Source organism: Lolium rigidum, chromosome 1 (assembly GCF_022539505.1).
Source record: "Lolium rigidum isolate FL_2022 chromosome 1, APGP_CSIRO_Lrig_0.1, whole genome shotgun sequence".
NCBI classification, from domain to species: domain Eukaryota; kingdom Viridiplantae; phylum Streptophyta; class Magnoliopsida; order Poales; family Poaceae; genus Lolium; species Lolium rigidum.
Window position 1 is genome coordinate 38,565,019 of NC_061508.1, and position 21,540 is coordinate 38,586,558.

General features: G+C 45.1%; 1 protein-coding gene across 1 annotated transcript; it reads left to right on the top strand.

Annotated features, from left to right (window-relative positions):
• The first annotated feature begins 12,125 nt into the window (after positions 1-12,125).
• On the top strand, positions 12,126-18,367 carry LOC124671422 (bZIP transcription factor 46-like). The gene is made up of 4 exons (XM_047207798.1): positions 12,126-13,266; positions 13,852-13,923; positions 14,697-14,726; positions 17,837-18,367. Exons 1-4 carry the CDS (start codon positions 12,451-12,453, stop codon positions 17,915-17,917), a joined length of 999 nt encoding a protein of 332 aa, XP_047063754.1. The 5' UTR covers positions 12,126-12,450; the 3' UTR covers positions 17,918-18,367.
• Positions 18,368-21,540: the final 3,173 nt, after the last annotated feature.

The following is a 21,540-nucleotide window of genomic DNA, read 5'->3' on the forward strand; positions in this document are numbered from 1 at the left end:
CATCATCCGCCAGTTACAAATAACACTTCCTATTACAACTCTATCTTTTCCTTAAATACATCTTGGGCTCTCGAGTCTTCTTATTCTTCGGGTAGTGGGCCTTCAATAAACCCCGGGTACTATATTAGGCAGGCCCATTTGGGATGCCTATGTCAACGCCTAATAGGGCTTTCACAGAGTGCATACCTGGACAAGATTCTAAAGAAGTTTAGAATGGATGAGAGCAAGAAAGGGTTCTTGCCTATGTTGCCAGGTAAGGTCTTGAGTAAGACTCAAGGTCCGGCTACGGCAGCAGATAGAGAGAGGATGAGCAAGATCCCCTATGCCTCGGCAGTAGGCTCTATCATGTATGCCATGCTTGTGTACTAGACCGGATATCGCACATGCTGTTAGCTTGACCAGCAGATATCAGAGTGATCCAGGAATGGAACACTGGACAGCGGTCAAGAATATCCTGAAGTACTTGAAAAGGACTAAGGATATGTTTCTTTGTTATGGCGGTGACCAAGAGCTCGTTGTAACCAGTTACACCGATGCAAGTTGGAACACTGATCCTGACGACTCTAAGTCTCAGTCTGGGTACGTGTTTATACTAAATGGAGCTGCAGTAAGGTGGATGAGTGCCAAGCAGTGCACGGTGGCGAAGTCTTCAACTGAATCTGAATACATAGCGGCTTCGGAGGCTTCATCGGAAGCGGTATGGATGAAGAGGTTCATTGTTGAGCTTGGTGTGGTTCCTAGTGCATTGGACCCATTAGTCATCTATTGTGACAACACGGGTGCCATCGCCAATGCAAAGGAACCAAGGTCACACAAGAAGCTAAAGCATATCAAGCTGCGTTTTCATTCGATTCGCGAGTACATCGAAGATGGTGAAGTAGAGATTTGCAAAGTGCACACAGATCTGAATGTGGCAGATCCGTTGACTAAAGCTCTCCCTAGGGCAAAACATGACCAACACCAGAATGCCATGGGTGTTAGATACCTTACAATGTAATCTAGATTATTGACTCTAGTGCAAGTGGGAGATTGATGGAGATATGCCCAAGAGGCAATAATAAAGTGTTTATTATAATATCTTTATGTTTATGATAAATGTTTACATACCATGCTATAATTGTATTAACCGAAACATTGATACATGTGTGTTATGTAAACAACAAAGAGTCCCTAGTAAGCCTCTTGTATAACTAGCTTGTTGATTAATAGATGATCATGGTTTCGTGATCATGAACATTGGATGTTGTTAATAACAAGGTTATATCATTGGATGAATGATATAATGGACACACACCCAAATAAGCGTAGCATGAGATCAAGTCATTAAGTTCAACTTGCTATAAGCTTTCGATACATAGTTACCTAGTCCTTCGACCATGAGATCATGTAAATCACTTATGCTTCGGAAGGGTACTTTGATTACATCAAACGCCATCTGCGTAAATGGGTGGTTATAAAGGTGGGATTAGGTATTCGGAAAGTATGAGTTGAGGCATATGGGTCAACGAGTGGGATTTGTCCATCCCGATGACGGATAGATATACTCCGGGCCCTCTCGGTGGAATGTCGTCTAATTAGCTTGCAAGCATATGAATGGTTCATAAGAGACCACATACCACGGTACGAGTAAAGAGTACTTGTCATGAGACGAGGTTGAACAAGGTATAGAGATACCGATGATCAAACCTCGGACAAGTAAAATATCACGTGACAAAGGGAATCGGTATCGTATGTTAATGGTTCATTCGATCACTAAGTCATCGCTGAATGTGTGGGAGCCATTATGGATCTCCAGGTCCCGCTATTGGTTATTGATCGGAGAAGAGTCTCGATCATGTCTGCATAGTTCACGAACCGTAGGGTGACACACTTAAGGTTCGATGTTGTTTAAGTAGATATGGAATATGAGATGGAGACCGAATGTTGTTCGGAGTCCCGGATGGGATCCGAGGACATCACGAGGAGGTCCGGAATGGTCCGGAGAATAAGATTCATATAAGGGAAGTCGTCTTCCGAGGTTCGGGAAAAATATCGGTATTTTGACCGAAGCTTCTAGAAGGTTCTAGTGGGCCACCGGTGGGCCCACCACCTCGGGAGGGGCCACATGGGCCGAAAAGGTGCTGCCTAGCCTAAATGGGCTGGGCGCACCATGCTAACCAGCCCAACCCCAAGCAAGCTTGAGGGACAAGTTTCCCATAACTTAAGGGCTAAGTTTCCCCGAAACTTGAGGGTCAAGTTTGCCCTTTTTGTGGGCCGGCCCAAGGAGGAAAAGTAAGGGCCAAGGCATCCCATGGCTGCTCCCTCCCCTATATAAAGAGGGGAGAAGCAAGGGTGCTAGGGGTTGAAGAACTAAGAAACCCTAGCCACCATCCTCTCTCTGTACTTGCTCCTGTACCGGCTTGGCGAAGCCCTGCAGGAAATCTTCTCCACCACCACCACCACGCCGTCGTGCTGTTGGGATTTCGAGAAGGATCTACTACATCCTCTGCCCGCTGGAACGGGGAGAGGACGTCTTCATCGACACCGTACGTGTGACCGAGTACGGAAGTGCTGCCCGCTTGCAGCACTAGAAGGACTACATCTCGAACTTGAGTTCGGCAAGAGTACGACTACATCAACAACGAGATCTAATCTCGTAGGCTTTGGAAATCTTCGAGGGTTAGTCTCACATATCAATCTCGTTGCTCCGATCTTGTAGATTAGATCTTGGGTGTTCCATAGATTAGATCTTGGATTTATTCGTCTTGCGGTAGGAAATTTTTTGTTTTCCATGCTACGAACCCCATCAGTTTTATGCATACTTTATGTCATATTTATGCGTTTTCCGGAACTAACCTATTGACGAGATGCCGAAGTGCCAGTTCCTGTTTTCTGCTGTTTTTGGTTTCAGAAATCCTAGTAAGAAAATATTCTCGGAATTGGACGAAATCAACGCCCAGGTTCCTATTTTTCCACGAAGCTTCCAGAAGTCCGAAGGGGAAACGAAGTGGGGCCACGAGGTGGGGACACGGTAGGGCGGCGCGGCCCAAGCCCCGGCCGCGCCGGCCTAGTGTGTGGTCCCACTAGGACCCCTCCGAGGCTGCCCTTCCGCCTACTTAAGGTCTCCGTCGCGAAAACCCTATTACGTTCGACGAAACCGAGAAAACCTTCCGAGCCGCCGCCATCGCGAAGCCAAGATCCGGGGGACAGGAGTCTCTGTTCCGGCATGCCGCCGGGACGGGGAAGTGCCCCCGGAAGGCTCCTCCATCGACACCACCGCCATCTCCATCAACGCTGCTTGTCTCCCATGAGGAGGGAGTAGTTCTCCATCGAGGCTCGGGGCTGTACCGGTAGCTATGTGGTTAATCTCTCTCCTATGTGCTTCAATACAATAATCTCATGAGCTGCCTTACATGATTGAGATTCATATGATGATGCTTGTAATCTAGATGTCATTGTGCTAGTCAAGTGGGTTTTACTTATGTGATCTCCGGAGACTCCTTGTCCCACGTGTGTAAAGGTGACAGGTGTGTGCACCGTGTGGGTCTCTTAGGCTATATTTCACAGAATACTTATTCACTCGTTATGAATGGCATAGTGAAGTGCTTATTTATATCTCTTTATGATTGCAATGTGTTTTGTATTACAATTTATCCGTGTGCTACTCTAGTGATGTTATTAAAGTAGTTTATTCCTCCCGCACGGTGTAATGGTGACAAGTGTGTGCATCGTGTAGTACTTGGCGTAGGCTATGATTGTGATCTCTCGTAGATTATGAAGTTAACTATTGCTATGATGGTATTGATGTGATCTATGCCTCCTTTCGTAGTGTGAAGGTGACGAGTGTGCATGCTATGTTAGTACTTGGTTTGGTTATGTTGATCTGTCATGCACTCTAAGGTTATTTAAATATGAACATTGAATATTGTGGAGCTTGTTAACTCCGGCATTGAGGGTTCGTGTAATCCTACACGAGTTAGTGGTGTTCATCATCCAACAAGAGAGTGTAGAGTCTAGCAGTTATCTATTTATTCTGTTATGTGATCAATGGTTGAGAGTGTCCACTAGTGAAAGTATGATCCCTAGGCCTTGTTCCTAAATATCGCTATCGGCCGCTTGTTTACTTGTTTTTACCGCATCTTTACTTCCTGCAATATTACTACCATCAACCGCACGCCAGCAAGCACTTTTCCGGCGCCGTTACTACTCGCTTATATTTATTCATACCACCTGTATTTCACTATCTCTTCGCCGAACTAGTGCACCTATTAGGTGTGTTGGGGACACAAGAGACTTCTTGCTTTGTGGTTGCAGGGTTGCATGAGAGGGATATCTTTGACCTCTTCCTCCCTGAGTTCGATAAACCTTGGGTGATCCACTTAACGGAAACTTGCTGCTGTTCTACAAACCTCTGCTCTTGGAGGCCCAACACTGTCTACAAGAATAGAAGCTCCAGTAGACATCAATTCCTCGGCAGCTGGATCGGCGAGCTTGGACGCGCCGGAATCTTCGTCATCGTTTCTCTTCCTCTTGCACCTATCGGAGAAGTGGTAGGAGGAGGAGACACAGAGTGAGCACAGTCAGAACGTTGCTCCGACTCTGTGTCTTTGTCAAAGGAACCCACAGATCTTTGAGACCCTGCGGGTTCACTCTCAGGAATGGAGGATTCTTGCGAGTCGTCGGCAACAACGACCCGCTCATCCACTTCCCCACCTTCAGGTAGTGGGGGGAGAGAAGAGAGAGTTTGGTGGTTCTGCAAGGTACAAAGCAAGAGAAGACAAGAAAATAAATACACAAAAGGGGAAACAACAACTATCGAAAAACAAGAAAAAGAACTCGAAAGAAAGAACTTACTTCGGGAAGGGCATGGATACCACTAAATGGCTCCACACGACATGATGAAGGGACTTCATGGTTTTTGTTCAAGGAGGTGAAGCGGCGGACGAGTTTCTCCAAATCCTTCACAGAAAGATCATCGAAAATCCGGTCGGCATCTTCAGCACCCGAATACATCCAGAGAGGATTTTTACGAGCCTGCAGAGGCTGCACTCGAATCCGAAGGAAATATGCAATGATTTGCACACCCGAAAATTCTGCCCATCTTCAGCATGCCCATCTTCTTCTTTAGCATGCCCATCTTCTTCAGAAGCTTGTGGTCTTGGGTGGAAAACTTCGACCTTTCCCAGCCGGAGATCTTAGCTTTCTCCACGAGCTCGTCGGTTCCTGGGGCACGGTTCTTGCACTGCTTGGTGCGCGGAGCCATGGAGCGCAGTTCGGTGGAGAAAAAAAAGGAGAAGAAGGAGATCGTGTGCGCGAAGAGCTCGAGAAGCAACGATGGTGGAGATAGAGAGAGAGGAGTTGTGCGGCGCAGCGAAGGGGATGAATGAGGAGTAAGAAGTGGATTTATAGGAAGAAGACGATGCGTCTAGCCATCGGATGAAAAGGGGGAGAGTTCCGAACCCTACGAGTGTCCAAAGGGTAAAATGGTCTTACCGCTCCAAATTTACTGAAGGGACGTTACTTCGGGCGTGCCGGAAATTCCGGACGACGTGTGCGCCCCACTTGCGCGACATGTCGACGCACAGAGTTTCAGACCCACGACCCAGTGGGTTGACAGGAGTTGTGGCTTCCTAAGGTGGGCGTACGTGGCTATCTTCAGCAGCGACGTCATTCAAGAAAGTTTCGAGTGGTATAACAAAATATAGCGACAAGAAAACTCCTAGTTCTAAAAAAGTGCATGGTTAGAAAGAAAAACTTCGAGAGCCTATGATCAAATGCAAGCATCTGTTCATATGCTCGGGGGCTACTCTTATCAGAAGTATTGTCTATACTTTTGATAAGAGGATGAGGCGAAAGAAAAAATACAGAGTTGATTGATACGTCTCAAACGTATCTATAATTTCTTATGTTCCATGCTACTTTTATGATGATACTCACATGTTTTATACACACTTTATGCCATTTTTATGCATTTTCCGGCACTAACCTATTGACGAGATGCCGAAGAGCCGATTGCTTTGTTTTCGTTGTTTTTGGTTTCAGAAATCCTACAAAGGAAATATTCTCGGAATTGGACGAAATCAACGCCCAGGGTCTTATTTTTCCACGAAGCTTCCAGAAGACCGAGGGAGAAACGAAGTGGGGCCATGGGGCACCGACACCATAAGGCGGCGCGGCCAGGGTGGGCCCCGCGCCGCCCTGTGGTGTGGGGCCCCCGTGCCTCCTTCGACTCCGCCCTTCCGCCTACTTAAAGCCTTCGTCGCGAAAACCCCTGTACCGAGAGCCACGATATGGAAAACCTTCCAGAGACGCCGCCGCCGCCAATCCCATCTCGGGGGATTCAGGAGATCGCCTCCGGCACCCTGCCGGAGAGGGGAATCATCTCCCGGAGGTCTCTTCATCACCATGATCGCCTCCGGATCGATGTGTGAGTAGTTCACCCCTGGACTATGGGTCCATAGCGAGTAGCTAGATGGTTGTCTTCTCCTCATTGTGCTATCATGTTAGATCTTGTGAGCTGCCTATCATGATCAAGATCATCTATTTGTAATGCTACATGTTGTGTTTGTTGGGATCCGATGAATATGGAATACTATGTCAAGTTGATTATCAATCTATCATATATGTGTTGTTTATGTTCTTGCATGCTCTCCGTTGCTAGTAGAGGCTCCGGCCAAGTTGATACTTGTGACTCCAAGAGGGAGTATTTATGCTCGATAGTGGGTTCATGCCTCCATTGAATGCGGGACGATGTGACGGAAAGTTCTAAGGTTGTGGATGTGCTCGTTGCCACTAGGGATAAAACATCGATGCTTTGTCTAAGGATATTTGTGTTGATTACATTACACACCATACTTAATGCAATTGTCTGTTGTTTACAACTTAATACTGGAAGGGGTTCGGATGATAATCTGAAGGTGGACTTTTTAGGTATAGATGCATGCTGGATAGCGGTATATGTACTTTGTCGTAATGCCCTGATTAAATCTCATAGTACTCATCGTGATATATGTATGTGCATTGTTATGCCTTCTTTATTTGTCAATTGCCCAACTGTAATTTGTTCACGCAACATGCCATTTATCTTATCGGAGAGACACCACTAGTGAACTGTGGACCCCGGTCCATTCTTTACATCTGAAATACAATCTACTGCAAACTCTGTTCTTTACTGTTCTTCGTAAACAAACATCATCTTCCACACTATACATCTAATCCTTTGTTTTCAGCAAGCCGGTGAGATTGACAACCTCACTGTTACGTTGGGGCAAAGTACTTTGATTGTGTTGTGCAGGTTCCACGTTGGCGCCGGAATCCCTGGTGTTGCGCCGCACTACACTCCGCCACCAACAACCTCCACGTGCTCCTTGACTCCTACTGGTTCGATAACCTTGGTTTCTTACTGAGGGAAAACTTGTCGCTGTACACATCACACCTTCCTCTTGGGGTTCCCAACGGACGTGTGTCTTACACGCCATCATTGATCAAAGTAGCAAAAGTTGAGCCTAGAACCAAATGCAAACACTCGGATGTAGCCTCGGGGGCTACTCTCATCGGGAGTGCTGGTCGCGCACCCGATAAAATATGAGGAAGAAGAAAGAAGAGAACGACAAGACAATATAGAATTGCAGACGAAGTATTTTTATCGAACATCTTCAAGTTACACATAACTCGTCATGTACTTCCATCGGGAGATTAAGATATTGTCATCGGACAACTCGAATAAATTCACAATTCCAGCAGCCGACAAAGGCACGCGATAATATATTCTCAGAGCGCGTCCGCCACGGTAAAAACTCTGAATGCCGTATCTTGAAAGAGTTTATGAAGATAAGTCCCGAGGATCCGTCCTGTGTGGCGTGGTATCGCACCCGAATGCGCTCTCCCACTTCATCTGTATCAACAGATGCGAAGAAATATCCTAGCGGACGCATTAGGTACTCGATAAAACTCAACTAGGATTCGATTCACGATAAGTCCTTAAGTGGCGCGTGTCGAATTACGCCAGTATTCCGAGTTCAAGTCCAGTGACTTGAGCTTGAAGTAGGTTTATTCGGGTTTACCACAAGAGCAGTTAACTGGTACCTGATCCGTCAGATGAACCAGCCCCATCTACCAATATCCCTGTACAAAATAGATGTTAAGAAAAATATTCGACTCTATGATATATAAATATGCGACTCAATTCTACGATGGATATTTTACATGATTCTACGATTCAGGAAAAATCTCGGGGGGCTACTGACATAGGCATACCGAATGGGCCTTCCGAATAAGGTACCCGAGGTTATCTGGAGGCCCACGATCCGGAGCTTTCAAGGCCCAGATGCCTAGAGAACCTCGATAAGGAATATAGAGTTGTATTAGGAATCACAAATCATGTAACATTGCGGGAGATACTCGGATGGCCTCTCGGAGCTTGTAACTTGTACGACACGAAATCCATCGGCTCTTCCTCCTATATAAAGGGGAGCCAAGGGGAGAAGAAAGGATCGAATCTATTGTCAACACACATCGAATCTATTGTCAACACACACCCTAATTTCTGAGTCGAGCACCTTTTTCGGTTGAACCTTCGAGATCTACTTGCCCTCTACTTTCTACGAAACCCTAAGTCTACAATCCGTAGGCATTGACAAGTTAATACCTTGTCATGGGGGGATCGACCGTCTTCCCACCGTCTGATCAACCATGTAGGGCAAATCTAGGTAGTTCCGTGTTTTGCAACATATGCCCCACCCGCCCACCAAAAAATAATATTGCAACAAATCGTCTTAAAAAATGTTACAAAAAATCATGAAGCTTCGCATCATTTTGAAATATTAATGCAATAAATTGATAGTTATGCAAGAAGTTTTTGCAACATTTTTACAAGAAGATTTAGTTATTGTGCAAAATAGTTTCACAACATTTCAAAAACTGTAATGCCACAATAAGTTGGTTACCCAACAAAAAATAATTAGGAAGATATTAGAAAACTGTGCACACAAAAAATTGCAGTATTTTAATTATAGTAATATAGCAAAACAAACATATGCGTGGAGAATTTCTGAAGCACATATGCATGCATTGAATATCCAAGAAAACACAAACTTGTAGCAAAGGAATCGCGCATGTGCTTTCGCAGCAAAATGCATACGAGTATGTTAAATTTCAACGCACACACACAACATCGAAGAAACTAAAACAAATATAACCTTGTGCTCGAGCACCAACCTTGCCGGATCGCCATAACCGGCAACAAAACCGACACATCAGAATCTTCTTGGAGCTAGATCCGGTGACCTCGAACCCATTCACCTCAAGCCAACCCTTCCCCAAGCACTGCACTATGAAAATCATTTAGATCTGAGCTCCCCATTATGTCATCCATGTGAAGGAGCGGAGGAGGTTGGCCCTAGATTCTAGCGGGAAGGACCGACGTGGAGGAGGAGCTTACCCCTGAGACGCATAACAAGGAGCCTGTTCATCGACTCACAAAGCCTCGTTGGTGATGGTGTTTTTTTGGATCTTGCAATGGTGGAGGTTCAACGTCTGTTCTTGTGTTCATCTCGGCGACGCTAGAGTTGGGCGGCGGCCGTTGGCTATGGTGGTTGCAGAAAACTCTAGGGATCATTTTGTATTTCTCAATATTTTAGAATTTGATGTGCAAATTCAGGATAATCATTTCATCCCAGTTTGTCTTTTAGTTTCCACATGTGTTGCTTTATTTAACTTGATTTTCGATTGATGAAATATGTGGTTGCTCTAAAAAAAACAAGGAGTAGCTTGGTTGGGGCAGCAGGGGGAAGGGAGATGCTACAAATGGTAGGAGAAAGAATAAAGTGAGGAAAATAGGAAGGGCACACACAATGAAGGCAATCCATCGAGTCTAAACTTATTTTATGAAACACAGAACAAACATAGACGTTTACATATACTTATCCCTATGAACGCACGTACGTGCAACCTACCCTATTACCACCATCGAGAAACTAACTCCAAAAAATCATTCCGACGGGTTTTAAGATAGAGAAGTCCATATTTCTTAGGTGAAGGTTGGCAAAACAGAACTTTGTAAATTTGTCAAAACTGACGGCGGTGCAAGCAACCAAGCCTGAAGCCGGGGCCGTTGTACTACCATTTTGGTGAGTTCGTTTTCAGGTGACCTAACAGGTAAGAACCACTTTGTACTTTGCAGTTCGTTTCAGGTACGGGCATTTGCCCAGATAAGACGGCGCCGGAGAGAACAGCGCATGCTCGAACTCTTTTCACACACGCTAGTCGCTAGCCACGAGCACACGACCGCGGGCGGGTGAGCTCTCCCACGTGAAACGATGGGTCTGATGATATGATCCTGTCCGTCCGTTCGTACTGGTACTGGTCCTGATGGGTCCAGCTTTCAGGCTCCTCTTGGGCGCGTTGAAAGGTCGCCAGCTCTCTGCGGCCGACACGTCGCGTTATCGCCTGGTCCCCTGTAATCTGGGCCACTACTATTCTATAGTTACATCAACTGAAAGCCAAGTGCACGTACCAAAAGCTACACCAAGGAACGGCTCATGAAGACAACAATGTCGCATACATAATGTAGAGCACTACTTGCCGACTTGTCTAACATGTTTACGGAAAATAAACCGTCTATAGATGAAAATAAACACCAAATGGTTCGAATAATTCTAAAAACTCTTCACAATATATGGAGTTTGGTGTGTAATATTTCGCTATCGTTGTTAGAAAATATTCGACATGATTTACTCATCTAAGTGGATAAACCTATAATAAAGAAAATAAAGAAGCACAATATGTTCCATTTTACCTTTTTGTTTTCCGTTAACACAATATATGTGTATGACTGGTTGCCTCAGCTGCCATACTTTCACAATTCTACCTAATATTTTCCATATAGTTGCTCGTATGTTTTTCTCTATCAGCGTTGTGCATGCATATCTTCTCGTACTATGATAACACACCAGTAATTTAAATTTTTTTGTTGCCCCAACTTGCCACTATGTATATAATGAGATTGAATTTAGGGGTAGATTCCGATTTTGTGTGACACCACGTTTCTACGATGATTAAGCCTCACCATGAATTTTGTGGGCAAGACTTGGATTAAATAGCCAGTTTTCTTCATGAGTTATTCATCGTAAATACATCTTTCATTATTTGATTTTGCAACTAATCATTGCTACCATATACATGTGTTTTTTACTTACAAGGATAACGCTGTGAGTGTATATATGGCTCACAAGCGGATAATAGAGTTTTAATATCCTATATTGGTTTCTTACTTACATTGTTGATATTCCTATTGGTATTTCTATATCAAAGGATGAAGACGTGATTATTTTTGAAGTTTGTGGATCACACCAGTGGCTTGGTAGAACTATGATAAAGTTCTTATTTTTTTCGAAAAATATGTTGTTTTTTATTTTTTACTAATTAGTCTTCAGTGTAAACTTTGACTACACGCCTCATTTGATGAAGCCGTCAATCCAAGTGAAACAATCTACAAGATACATTATCAGTCTACAAGATACATTATCGCAATCTACAAGATACATTATCACGTGGGACTATCCGCCAGTTTCGGTCCGCTTGCGTGACGCCAACTCGTTTGGAATGGCATTGGCCAAGCCCTGTCATTTCATCCCTATCTTCCTACGCTCCCGAAGGATTGCTTACGCAACCGCTTCCGTTTGACCTTTTGCATTTTCTTGTATGCATAGCTGTAACGGACGCGACAACGCCGCCTACCTCGGCACTCAATTAAGACCGCCCACTGTATACAACTTTGCAAGGTTATCCATGCGCCGCGCTCCAATCTTTAATTTTGAGTCACATTAAGAGCTATTAAATTCAACCCTATAAAATATCTTTTCAGATCAATAGCAGCACAAGAAGGAATTTCATGTTATTATTCAGTTAAAAATCTATAAAAAGATCAATTTTTTTTTTATTTCTGAGACCCCAAGGCTGTTGCTGTTTGTGTGTGTAGAGCATCCGTGTGCGCGGTGCAGCGGCGTGCGCTGCCCGGCGCAGGGCAGAAATCTAATCTTCTGACCGGTTTGCTGGGCTTTGTCGTGCTCCGGCGGCACCCACTTTAATGGCCCCGAGGCGACACCTGTCCTCCCTCCCCACTCTCCCCGGCGGCGATCGTCTCCCTCAAAGCCGCACCAACTCCCTCGCTCGCTAGCTACACAGCCCCCGATGCTCCCCCGCTCCTGTTTTTCTAATCCTCCTTCTCTTTCTCCCACTAAACTAAAGATTTCACCTTGCTAATTCGGGCATAATTGGCCCAGCTAATCACACTCCACCATCAGTCGCTTCCCTTCCGCCGCTGCTGCAGTATAAGTCAAGCTCCCCCCTCCCTCCGCTGCTCGCCCTTGCTTTCTTCGTCGGTGCTGTTGGGGATAGAGACCGGCTCAGGATCTTGGTTGCCGGAATTTCGGTGAGATTTGGGGGGAATCTTTGTTTGTGCGCGCGCGAGAGATGGAGATGCCGGGAGGGAGCGGGGGCGGCGCGGCGCTGGCCAGGCAGGGGTCGATCTACTCGCTCACCTTCGACGAGTTCCAGTCCGCGCTCGGCACCGCCGGCAAGGACTTCGGGTCCATGAACATGGACGAGCTGCTCCGCAACATCTGGACCGCCGAGGAGTCCAACGCCATGGCCGCCCCTGCCGCCGCCGCCAATGTCGACGCCCAGGCGCAGCAGCAGCCGCAGCCCATCCTGCGCCAGGGCTCCATGACGCTGCCCCGCACCATCAGCCAGATGACCGTCGACGAGGTCTGGCGCGACCTCATGGGCTTCTGCGACGAGGAGCCGGACGACCCCCTGCCGCCGCAGCCGCAGCCGCCGCAGCCGCATCCTCAGGCGCAGCCGCAGCGGCAGCCCACGCTGGGGGCCATGACGCTGGAGGAGTTCCTCGTGCGCGCCGGCGTCGTGCGGGAGGACATGGGGGGCCAGACCGTCGTGGTGCCGGCGCGGGCTCATGCGCAGGCGCAGGCGCAGACCCTGTTCCCTCCTCAGGGCAATGTGGTCGCGACCACCATGCAGATGGGGAACGGAGTCGTCGGGCAGGCCGCTGGCGGAGGGATGACGGTGGCGGCGCCGACCACGCCGGTCGTGCTCAACGGCTTCGGGAAGATGGAGGGCGACGATCTCTCCTCTCTCTCGCCGGTGCCGTATCCCTTCGACACTGCGATGAGGGCCAGGAAGGGGCCTACCGTCGAGAAGGTGGTCGAGAGGAGGCAGAGGCGCATGATCAAGAACCGGGAGTCGGCCGCCAGGTCCCGCCAGCGGAAGCAGGTGAAGCTTCTCTTCTTCTTCTACTGCACTATCCATTTGCTCATCTGCCTTTTGCTTAACTATTCTGAAATGTTATCTCAAGTAGAACTCAGGGTGTCTATATTGGGTATGCCTCTCGCTACTTTATTCCTTCGATCTGATCCGACACTCCCAGTTTAGCTGCTCATATTAATTTATGCCCTGCATATAGCAAGTTGGACTTGTTAATTGTCGTGAAACCCAAGAGGAGAAGAATCTATGTGGATCGTCATTCAAGTTGACGCTCCCAGTCCCAGATTCAGGAACATAGTGGATAGCTTTTTTCATTTCGGAAATGAAGTTTAGGCATTGCAACGTTATGTGGGATATGATAAATATATAGTACTATTTGATGAATGTTATCTTAGGCTATGTAGGATAGCAGACCTCTTCTATGTGCCACTGCTACATCGGCTATAAACTTCTATGTTGCAAGCACAACAATCTCAAGCTTACTGGATAGCACTGACAGATTGTAATTGTTCCAGTTGGTTCTGTATATTGATGTATCTTAAATCATATCTCAGTTTGTATACCCTTAAGCTTGAGTCTTTTGATGTATTTCAGGCTTATATAATGGAGTTGGAAGCTGAGGTAGCAAAACTGAAGGAGACCAATGAGGAATTGCAGAAAAAACAGGTACAATTAAAATTCCCTTGATGATTGAATGCACATTCTTTATTTACTGACCTTGCAATTCATGCATTCAGTTAGTAGTGCTTGGTAATTTCTTGACTCTAAACAGTTCTAAAGTTTCTAGCCGCAGTTCTCATACTTGTCCGGTGGCTTGGTCTCATCTATATGACCTTTTACTTCTCCCCAGATGATGCTTGTTGGTGTCATGACAACCGATTGTTGTCATGATCAGAATTTGCTGAATGTCTTGTCCTAGCTGTATATGTTTTGCATGGCCTTGACTGGCTCGAGTAATCATTGGTGACCACATAAAAATATGTCCTTTTAATTTTCAATATTCTTGTGTTAAATCAATCTGATAGCATTTTTATTTTGGGCACCTTGTCTTGTAGGAGTAATACTTACCACTTACTAGTGATTTTCTGTGCACTTGACTTAACTGTTGTTATTGCCAGATTGTTGTCAGTTGATTATGAACTATACATGCACATTGTATCAGGTTTCCTGTGATTAACAGAAGTAGCCTTTTGTTTCACATGGATACCTGACATTATCTATATGTTCTTAGTATCACATTCTTCAACATTTAGTTATTATTCATGTGATTTGAGAAAAATGTACCATTTTTATTAGTTTAACTTCAACATGCAGTTGTACACTCTAGAGTTTAGATCCACGGGTTACGTTAATTTATAGTACACTTTTTCCTTCTACATTCCTTCCTGATAAGAACTCCAAGGAGTTATATTCACTTTGGTTGCACTTTTTATTTGCAGGTGGAAATGCTACAGAAGCAAAAGAATGAGGTAATGAACTTACATTTGGTAGAAAATATTATTGCTTTGAATACATATCAAGTTCGGTCTCATTGTTGTGGAAGTTGTACCATGCAGTTCTGCTATCCACACTGTGTTTTTTGGATTTTCACTGGTGCAGTTGGTAGTTGAAGTGCAAGAGTGTAATACTCCCTCCGTTCCTAAATATAAGCCATAGTTTTCGCACGAAAATTAAAGAATGCATATTTTGGAAAAATTACACCATGTTTGGCTAGGATTAACCCTAGGCAATTGCCGTGAGCTAATAGAGGACTTTGCATAAGATAAGTAAACCTAATCAAATCCCTAAAAATATTGTCCATATAAGTGGCGCAACGCAATGAACCTTATATTCTGTAATTTTTCTCAATATGGCTTATATCTAGGAACGGAGGGAGTATGTTTTTTCATAGGTTCATGGATTGTTAACCTCATGCATTGTTCATTACTAAAGGTGCACAATTGATAGCGAAGTTAGTCATGCATGCATAAGTGCATACGTTGAAGCGCTTATAGCCTTTTGTATAAAATAAATGCATGTCTGCTGAATTTTTTATTCCAAGACTTCAGGAGTCTGGTGGCTGTGAGTTGATTTTAAATACATTTTGTGTATATACTAGTTTTCGATATATTAGTTATGGCTAACTTGTATGGTCCTAACAGATACTATATGTGGCAATAGTTTCCACACTCACCTCATCCCCTGGTGCAACACCTCGTGCACAAGTAGATAGTGTTCTCGTTGGTATGGTATACACATGGACAAATGAAGATAGCTATTGAAGCCGTGAACTTCGTTAGATGTAGCTTCAGGAAATGTGGAGATTACTCATTGGATATCATTCTGGCTTTAGGATGAAATGTTTCTAACTATCTCAGGTTATATTTAAGAAATCCATTTTCGCTCAACCTAGTAGCGATTATACGGGTCATCGGCCTTGTATCCAGCCTTATACATTGTTTGAGAATAACTGGTGAAGTTACCTACTTTGAGAATATTGCGAAGTTAAGACCTGGTAAACCTAGTTTCACTATCTTGGGCGATGTAGACATGTGATTTGCCAATTCTTCTGATATTAACTACTCTCTTCGTCTCCTGAAAGTTGAGGTAGATTTATCTAAATTTGGATGTATTCGTACACTAGATAGTGTCTAGATACATCCAAATTTTGATAAATCTAAGACAACCTTGATGGGACGGAGGGAGTACTACTCTTTGCCTTAGAGGTTTTGTTTAAGATTCAAATGCTCTATTACAATTATCTGGGAGTGTTACGATACTGTAGGACTTAGGTTTCGATGGAACTTTTGAAATTAACCATTATTCTAAGATGTGTGAACCTGAGCACAAAGAAGCCATGTAAGTCATGCTCGGATACAATCTAATACTCCCTCCGGACAGTTTTAATCGACACGGACACCCTACTACCTACATGCATGCATTGAGCTAGCTGTGCGTTGATTAAAACAGACCCGAGGTAGTAGCTTTTTGGCTGGGCAGCCAAAAGGATCTATCAACTGTCAACTCTTATTTGATGGCAACTCATGTCTTCAGTCCCCAACACCTGTTCAAGATAAGAAATCATCAAGTCACATTTGGAAACAGGGGTTTGCTTCTGTATCAGTACATTACGTGTAAAACACAAATTATACCATGCCAATGCTGGAGATTAAATTTTTGATAAGGGAAAATATATTAATATCAGGAAGATATCAATTACACCTTGGGCTCTGTACCAACTCAATATCAAGAACAAGTCAAGACACTGAGGATGCACCCAGCCTAATTATTGAAGAAAAAAAAAATAGTAGCATCCAAGTGTCAAGCCAAGCTGGAGGTTAATACTAACATACGTCATATGCTCTTTTTGATTATAATAACCTCGGCTATGATCAGCCCAAACCCAGCCAAAAATGAACTATATTTCAACAGCATAGCATCGTGTGATTTTAGATGTGCACATACATGCAATTGTCAGATTTCAAAAGAAGCCAAAATAATATTTCTCTGTCCTACAGCTCTCCCAAAATGATGTTTTTAATAAGAGAAGTGACTCTCCTAAAAGAATGTATGCTCCTGTGGCATCATGCTTGTTAATAGTGAATAAAGAATTGGGTTACCGAGTCTTGTTTAAGAGTTGGTCTCTGGATATGCCACATATTCTAGGTTGATTCGTGTTTTGGAAGGAGGGTGTTGGCTACCAAAATCCCAGTGTCTCTCACCTAAGATGCTAATGGTCACTTGATCATTTGTGTAATCTGAAAGCCTACAGTTTGCAGTAGTATTGTATGCATATCAGCAAAACACTAATACCAAATTCTAGAGGTGATAGTATTGCCCCATAATAATATCTCCATGATACATTCATTTGCCAAGACTCTTCACTGAAACATTTGAGAAGTTGCATCATTTTCATTTACGCATGGCTATGTCCTTAATCTATTTGGGTGAAACTCATTTCTACATGTTTTTTTTTTCTAGGTTCTATATTTATGAGTCACATATTGCCCAACTGTGGGTGTGGGGTAAAAAGTGGAATTCACTCCTTTAATTTTATTGTCAGCCAAGTTTTGATTAAAGTATGACCTCTCTAGTTAGTCAGTGATGACTGGAAGTAGAATTCTAACCCAACACAGTTTAATGCTTGTCATGGGGATCTATGGTCTGGCACAACTCTAGAGTCTATAGTTTGTCTATTCAAATCTTAACCGGGATAAGAACACATTACTCCTGGTGCCCCTCCTCCCTGAAGTTTAGATAAGTTTCTAGTTTTTATACTCCCTCCAATCCAAATTAATTGACTCAACTTTGTCTAAGATACGAATGTATATAGACACGTTTGTTGACAAGATACATCTGTCTCTAGACAAAGTTGAGTCAATATCGGAAGGAGTATTGGTCTGTACAAATGATTTGAGATTTGTGTTCATGTTTCACTTTCACCAATTGTTTTGTAGCTCTATGGTCCTCACGAATTTTACGATTTGCAGTTCAAAATGGTTTATCCTTATGCATCCGTTTGCTCATGGTAGTTTATTATAAATGTATTTGAAGTTCATGGTTTATCCTTATGCATCCTTATGCATCCGTTTGCTCACAGGTTATAGAGAGAATTGAAGAGCAACTTGGACCAAAGGCAAAGAGATTTTGCTTGCGAAGAACACTGACCGGTCCATGGTAGGCTGAAGCTCATACAACGTTGAGAGCAGTTGAGATGGCTGTCTTCCCTAGATGCAATACCAGTGTACATATCAGCTGAAGTCAGAATTCCCAGCTACCCCCTCCAGACTGCAGCTTCACTGCTACTCCTTGGGGTGATCTTTCAGTTTCTTTAGTTGATTCCCCGTGGCTCTTAATTCATAGGTTTAGCTTTGCTGTTTCCAAATGAACAAAAGCAAAGTATCTAATCTCTTTAACTCCCTATCTAGCGGCATGTTCATGCATGCCATTTGTGTTGCTGGATGCAGCCGTGCAGCTGCTAGCTGTGTATGTTGTTGAGTTGCGACACCATCCTGTGGTAGTGCATCAAGTGGTAGAGCATTTGGTTTCGCTGACCTGCCTGTGATTTCAGTTTACAGTTCCCGTTTACTGGGCTATATGTGTTTGCTACTAATAAAAGGAGATGCTGACATCATGCAATTTAAGTTTGCAGTCCACTTTCTAGGTGATGTTACTGACCTGCGCTAGGAAGTGTGCCTAATACTCATGCTTAATAGGTTTTGTGCACCCCTGCTCTAGAAGCCGAGGAAGTGACATCTTGGCCCAAATTTTAAGAGTGATCTCCTCGCACTAGTCAAAATCGCTCCCCACGCGACGGTAGGAGCAAACCCTAGCACCAGCAGCCCGCAGATCAGTTCACAGCCGCTGGCCTCAGCTGGGGCTTCCGTGAGCTACCATCATCTAAACCCAGGTAGGCATTTCATTTTCCGGTTTTTATCAGCGGCCTGTCCAGCATAAGGAATGTTGAGGAGTGGGCACCGAACACAACATTCTTCCATATTTCGGGCATCACCATAAAGTCTTTCCTCTTTCTTTGGTAGGGCCTGGCCTGATCCCATCTTTTTTCTTTGCTTCCAACATTGCTGTCAAAAGTTTTATCTAAACCTAGTTGAACAGCTTCCTCCATTACTCATTAGATGCTTCGCCCTGAAGGCTAGTTCAGAGTTAAGACCATGCACATCACTCGGACCACACTGCTGGATGCGTCTTCACGTTTTCATTATAAAGGGGTGGGTGGGCGCCCGGGACCGGAGTTCGGTTCAAGTTGGCGTCACGGAATACATCGTGGTTCTTGCAAGATACGGGAATATACCATGGTCAACGTCAAGGTGGCACTGCACCATGCAGGGAACCTGTGCTCTGTTTGTGCTCGCGTCGAACAGCGATCCAACGTGCTACGGACTAGATCGACACCTCGCGGCACGCATAGGTACTAGATCATAGTATCGAGTATCACACGGATGAATTCGTGTAAGGAGGAGGAAGAACAGAGACAGGAGGGGAACGGAGCCGAGCTCGTTACAATAATTGGTCGATGACTTCCTTCCCTTTGCTATCTCCTATTTGTTTGACGATGTGGCCTCGGAGTTCTTGGGCTGGGCCTTCTCGGTGACGGGCCGTGCTTGGCGGGCTAAGGCCCGTCTTTGGTCGCGACGACGGCGCCATGTCTTGATGGTTGGTGTCGTAGCACTCTCCTCCCCTTGAAGAGCTGGTTGTCCCCAAACAGCTGCACCGGGATAGCGACGACGGAGCTCCGCTTCAGGTTCCCAGGTGGCCAGGGATGCTGGTAGTCCACTCCATGTGACCTGGACTTGGTGGATGAATCTGCGGCCGCGTTTGATCATGCGTCGCCCGAGCACTTCACTGGGATACACTGAGGACGGATCATCAGTAATAGACAGGAATGCTAAGTCGAATCATGAACCTGATTAGGAGGAACTGCTAGCTTTAGCTGCGACACGTGCAGGACCGGATGTATCTTGACACCAATGGGTAACTTGAGTTTGTAAGCCATCTTCCCAATGCGTGCCAGAATTTCATACGGCCCAAAATACTTGAACGACAGCTTTTGATTCGGTCGGCGAGCCACTGATGTCTGAATATAGGGCTGGAGTTTCATGTATACCTTGTCGCCAACTTGAAATTCGCGTTCACTACGTTTTTTATCCTCCTGATGCTTCATCCGTTGCTGGGCACGCTGCAGATGCTGTTGAATAATGGCAGTGAGCTCTTTCCTGTGCTCCAACCAAGCTGCGAGCTCTGGTGGGGTGTCGGACTGCAAGTTGCTTATCCCCAAGTGCCTAGGCTGGTAGCCATACAGTACCTGAAACGGTGTCTTACCGAGAGCCGAATGGAAATTGGTATTGTACCAATGTTCAGCTAAGGGAAGCCACTTGGCCCATTTCTTCGGTGTAGCATGGACTGCACACCTCAGATACGTTTCCAGGCATTGATTAAGCTTTTCTGTTTGCCCATCTATTTGAGGATGGTTGGCTGTGCTCATATTCATCTTGGTGTCGGAGAGCTTGAACAGTGCTTGCCATATCTTACTCGTGAAGACTGGGTCTCGATCGGAGATAATGATTGAGGGAAGGCCATGAAGCTTGTATACTGTGTCCAAAAATGCTTGTGCCACTATCATAGCCGAATAAGGATGTGTGAGAGGTATGAAATGACCATACTTAGTGAATTTGTCGATGACAACCAGAATGCAATTGAAGGAGCCTGACTTAGGCAGGCCATCGATAAAGTCCATGCTAATGACGCTCCAAGCTTCTGTGGGGATTGGTAACGGATCCAGAAGACCAGGTAAACGGACATGCTCTGTCGCCTGCTGGCAAATTTCACACTGTTGGACATATGCTTTGATATGTTGCTTCATCTTAGGCCATGCAAACAGTGCTTTGATGCGTTGATAGGTTCCAAGAAAACCAGAATGCCCACCAACACCACTAGAATGCAACGAGAGAAGGATCGCCTGATGTGCTTCACTATTGTTACCAATCCATACACGATCCTTGTATCTAATGAGTCCATTGCATAGTGCATACCCTTTAGAATTAGGGCTGTGTAGGCTCAACTCCTGGAGAAGCAGTTGGGCTTGTGCATGTTTGAGATATCCTTCGACAATGATTTCCAGCCATCTGGGACGAGCCAGCGAGATGTTGTGGAGCTAGTGAGCAGCAGGGTTGCGAGAGAGAGCGTCAGCCGCAGTATTGTCCTTTCCTTTTCTGTAGACTAGCTTGTACTGTAAGCCCATAAGCTTCACAAAAGCTTTCTGTTGCATCTCTGTGGTGATCTTCTAGTCGGCCAAATGCACAAGACTGCGGTGATCTGTAACAATGGTGAATGGTGCGTGTTGCAAGTATTGGCGCCATTTTTCCACGGCCAACAGGATAGCCAGACACTCCTTCTCGTAGGTGGAGAGCGTTTGGGCTACTTGGCCCAGGGCTTTGCTCAAATAAGCCACAGGGTGGCCAGCCTGCATTAGGACTGCTCCAACTCCTCGTTTGGACGCGTCTGTTTCCACCGTGAAGGGCACAGCAAAGTTAGGCAGGGCCAACACTGGTGCCTCTAGCATTTTCTGCTTTAGATGATCAAATGCTTGCTGCTCTGTCAAATTCCATTGAAACACCTTGTCTTTCTTTAGCAGATCAGACAGTGTGCGGCTGATCAAACTGTAATGCTGAATAAATTTGCGGTAATATCCAGTGAGTCCAAGGAATCCACGCACTTGTTTAGTGTTCGTTGGGACTGGCCAATCCTGAACGGCCTGGACTTTTTTAGGATCAGTGGCAACTCCAT

Excerpts from the sequence above, each read along its gene's own strand:
- LOC124671422 (XM_047207798.1), top strand. The coding sequence starts at position 12,451 with ATGGAGATGCCGGGAGGGAGCGGGGGCGGCGCGGCGCTGGCCAGGCAG. Across the intron at positions 13,267-13,851 it reads GGTCCCGCCAGCGGAAGCAG|GCTTATATAATGGAGTTGGA; the intron begins GTGAAGCTTCTC and ends GATGTATTTCAG. Across the intron at positions 13,924-14,696 it reads AGGAATTGCAGAAAAAACAG|GTGGAAATGCTACAGAAGCA; the intron begins GTACAATTAAAA and ends TTTTATTTGCAG.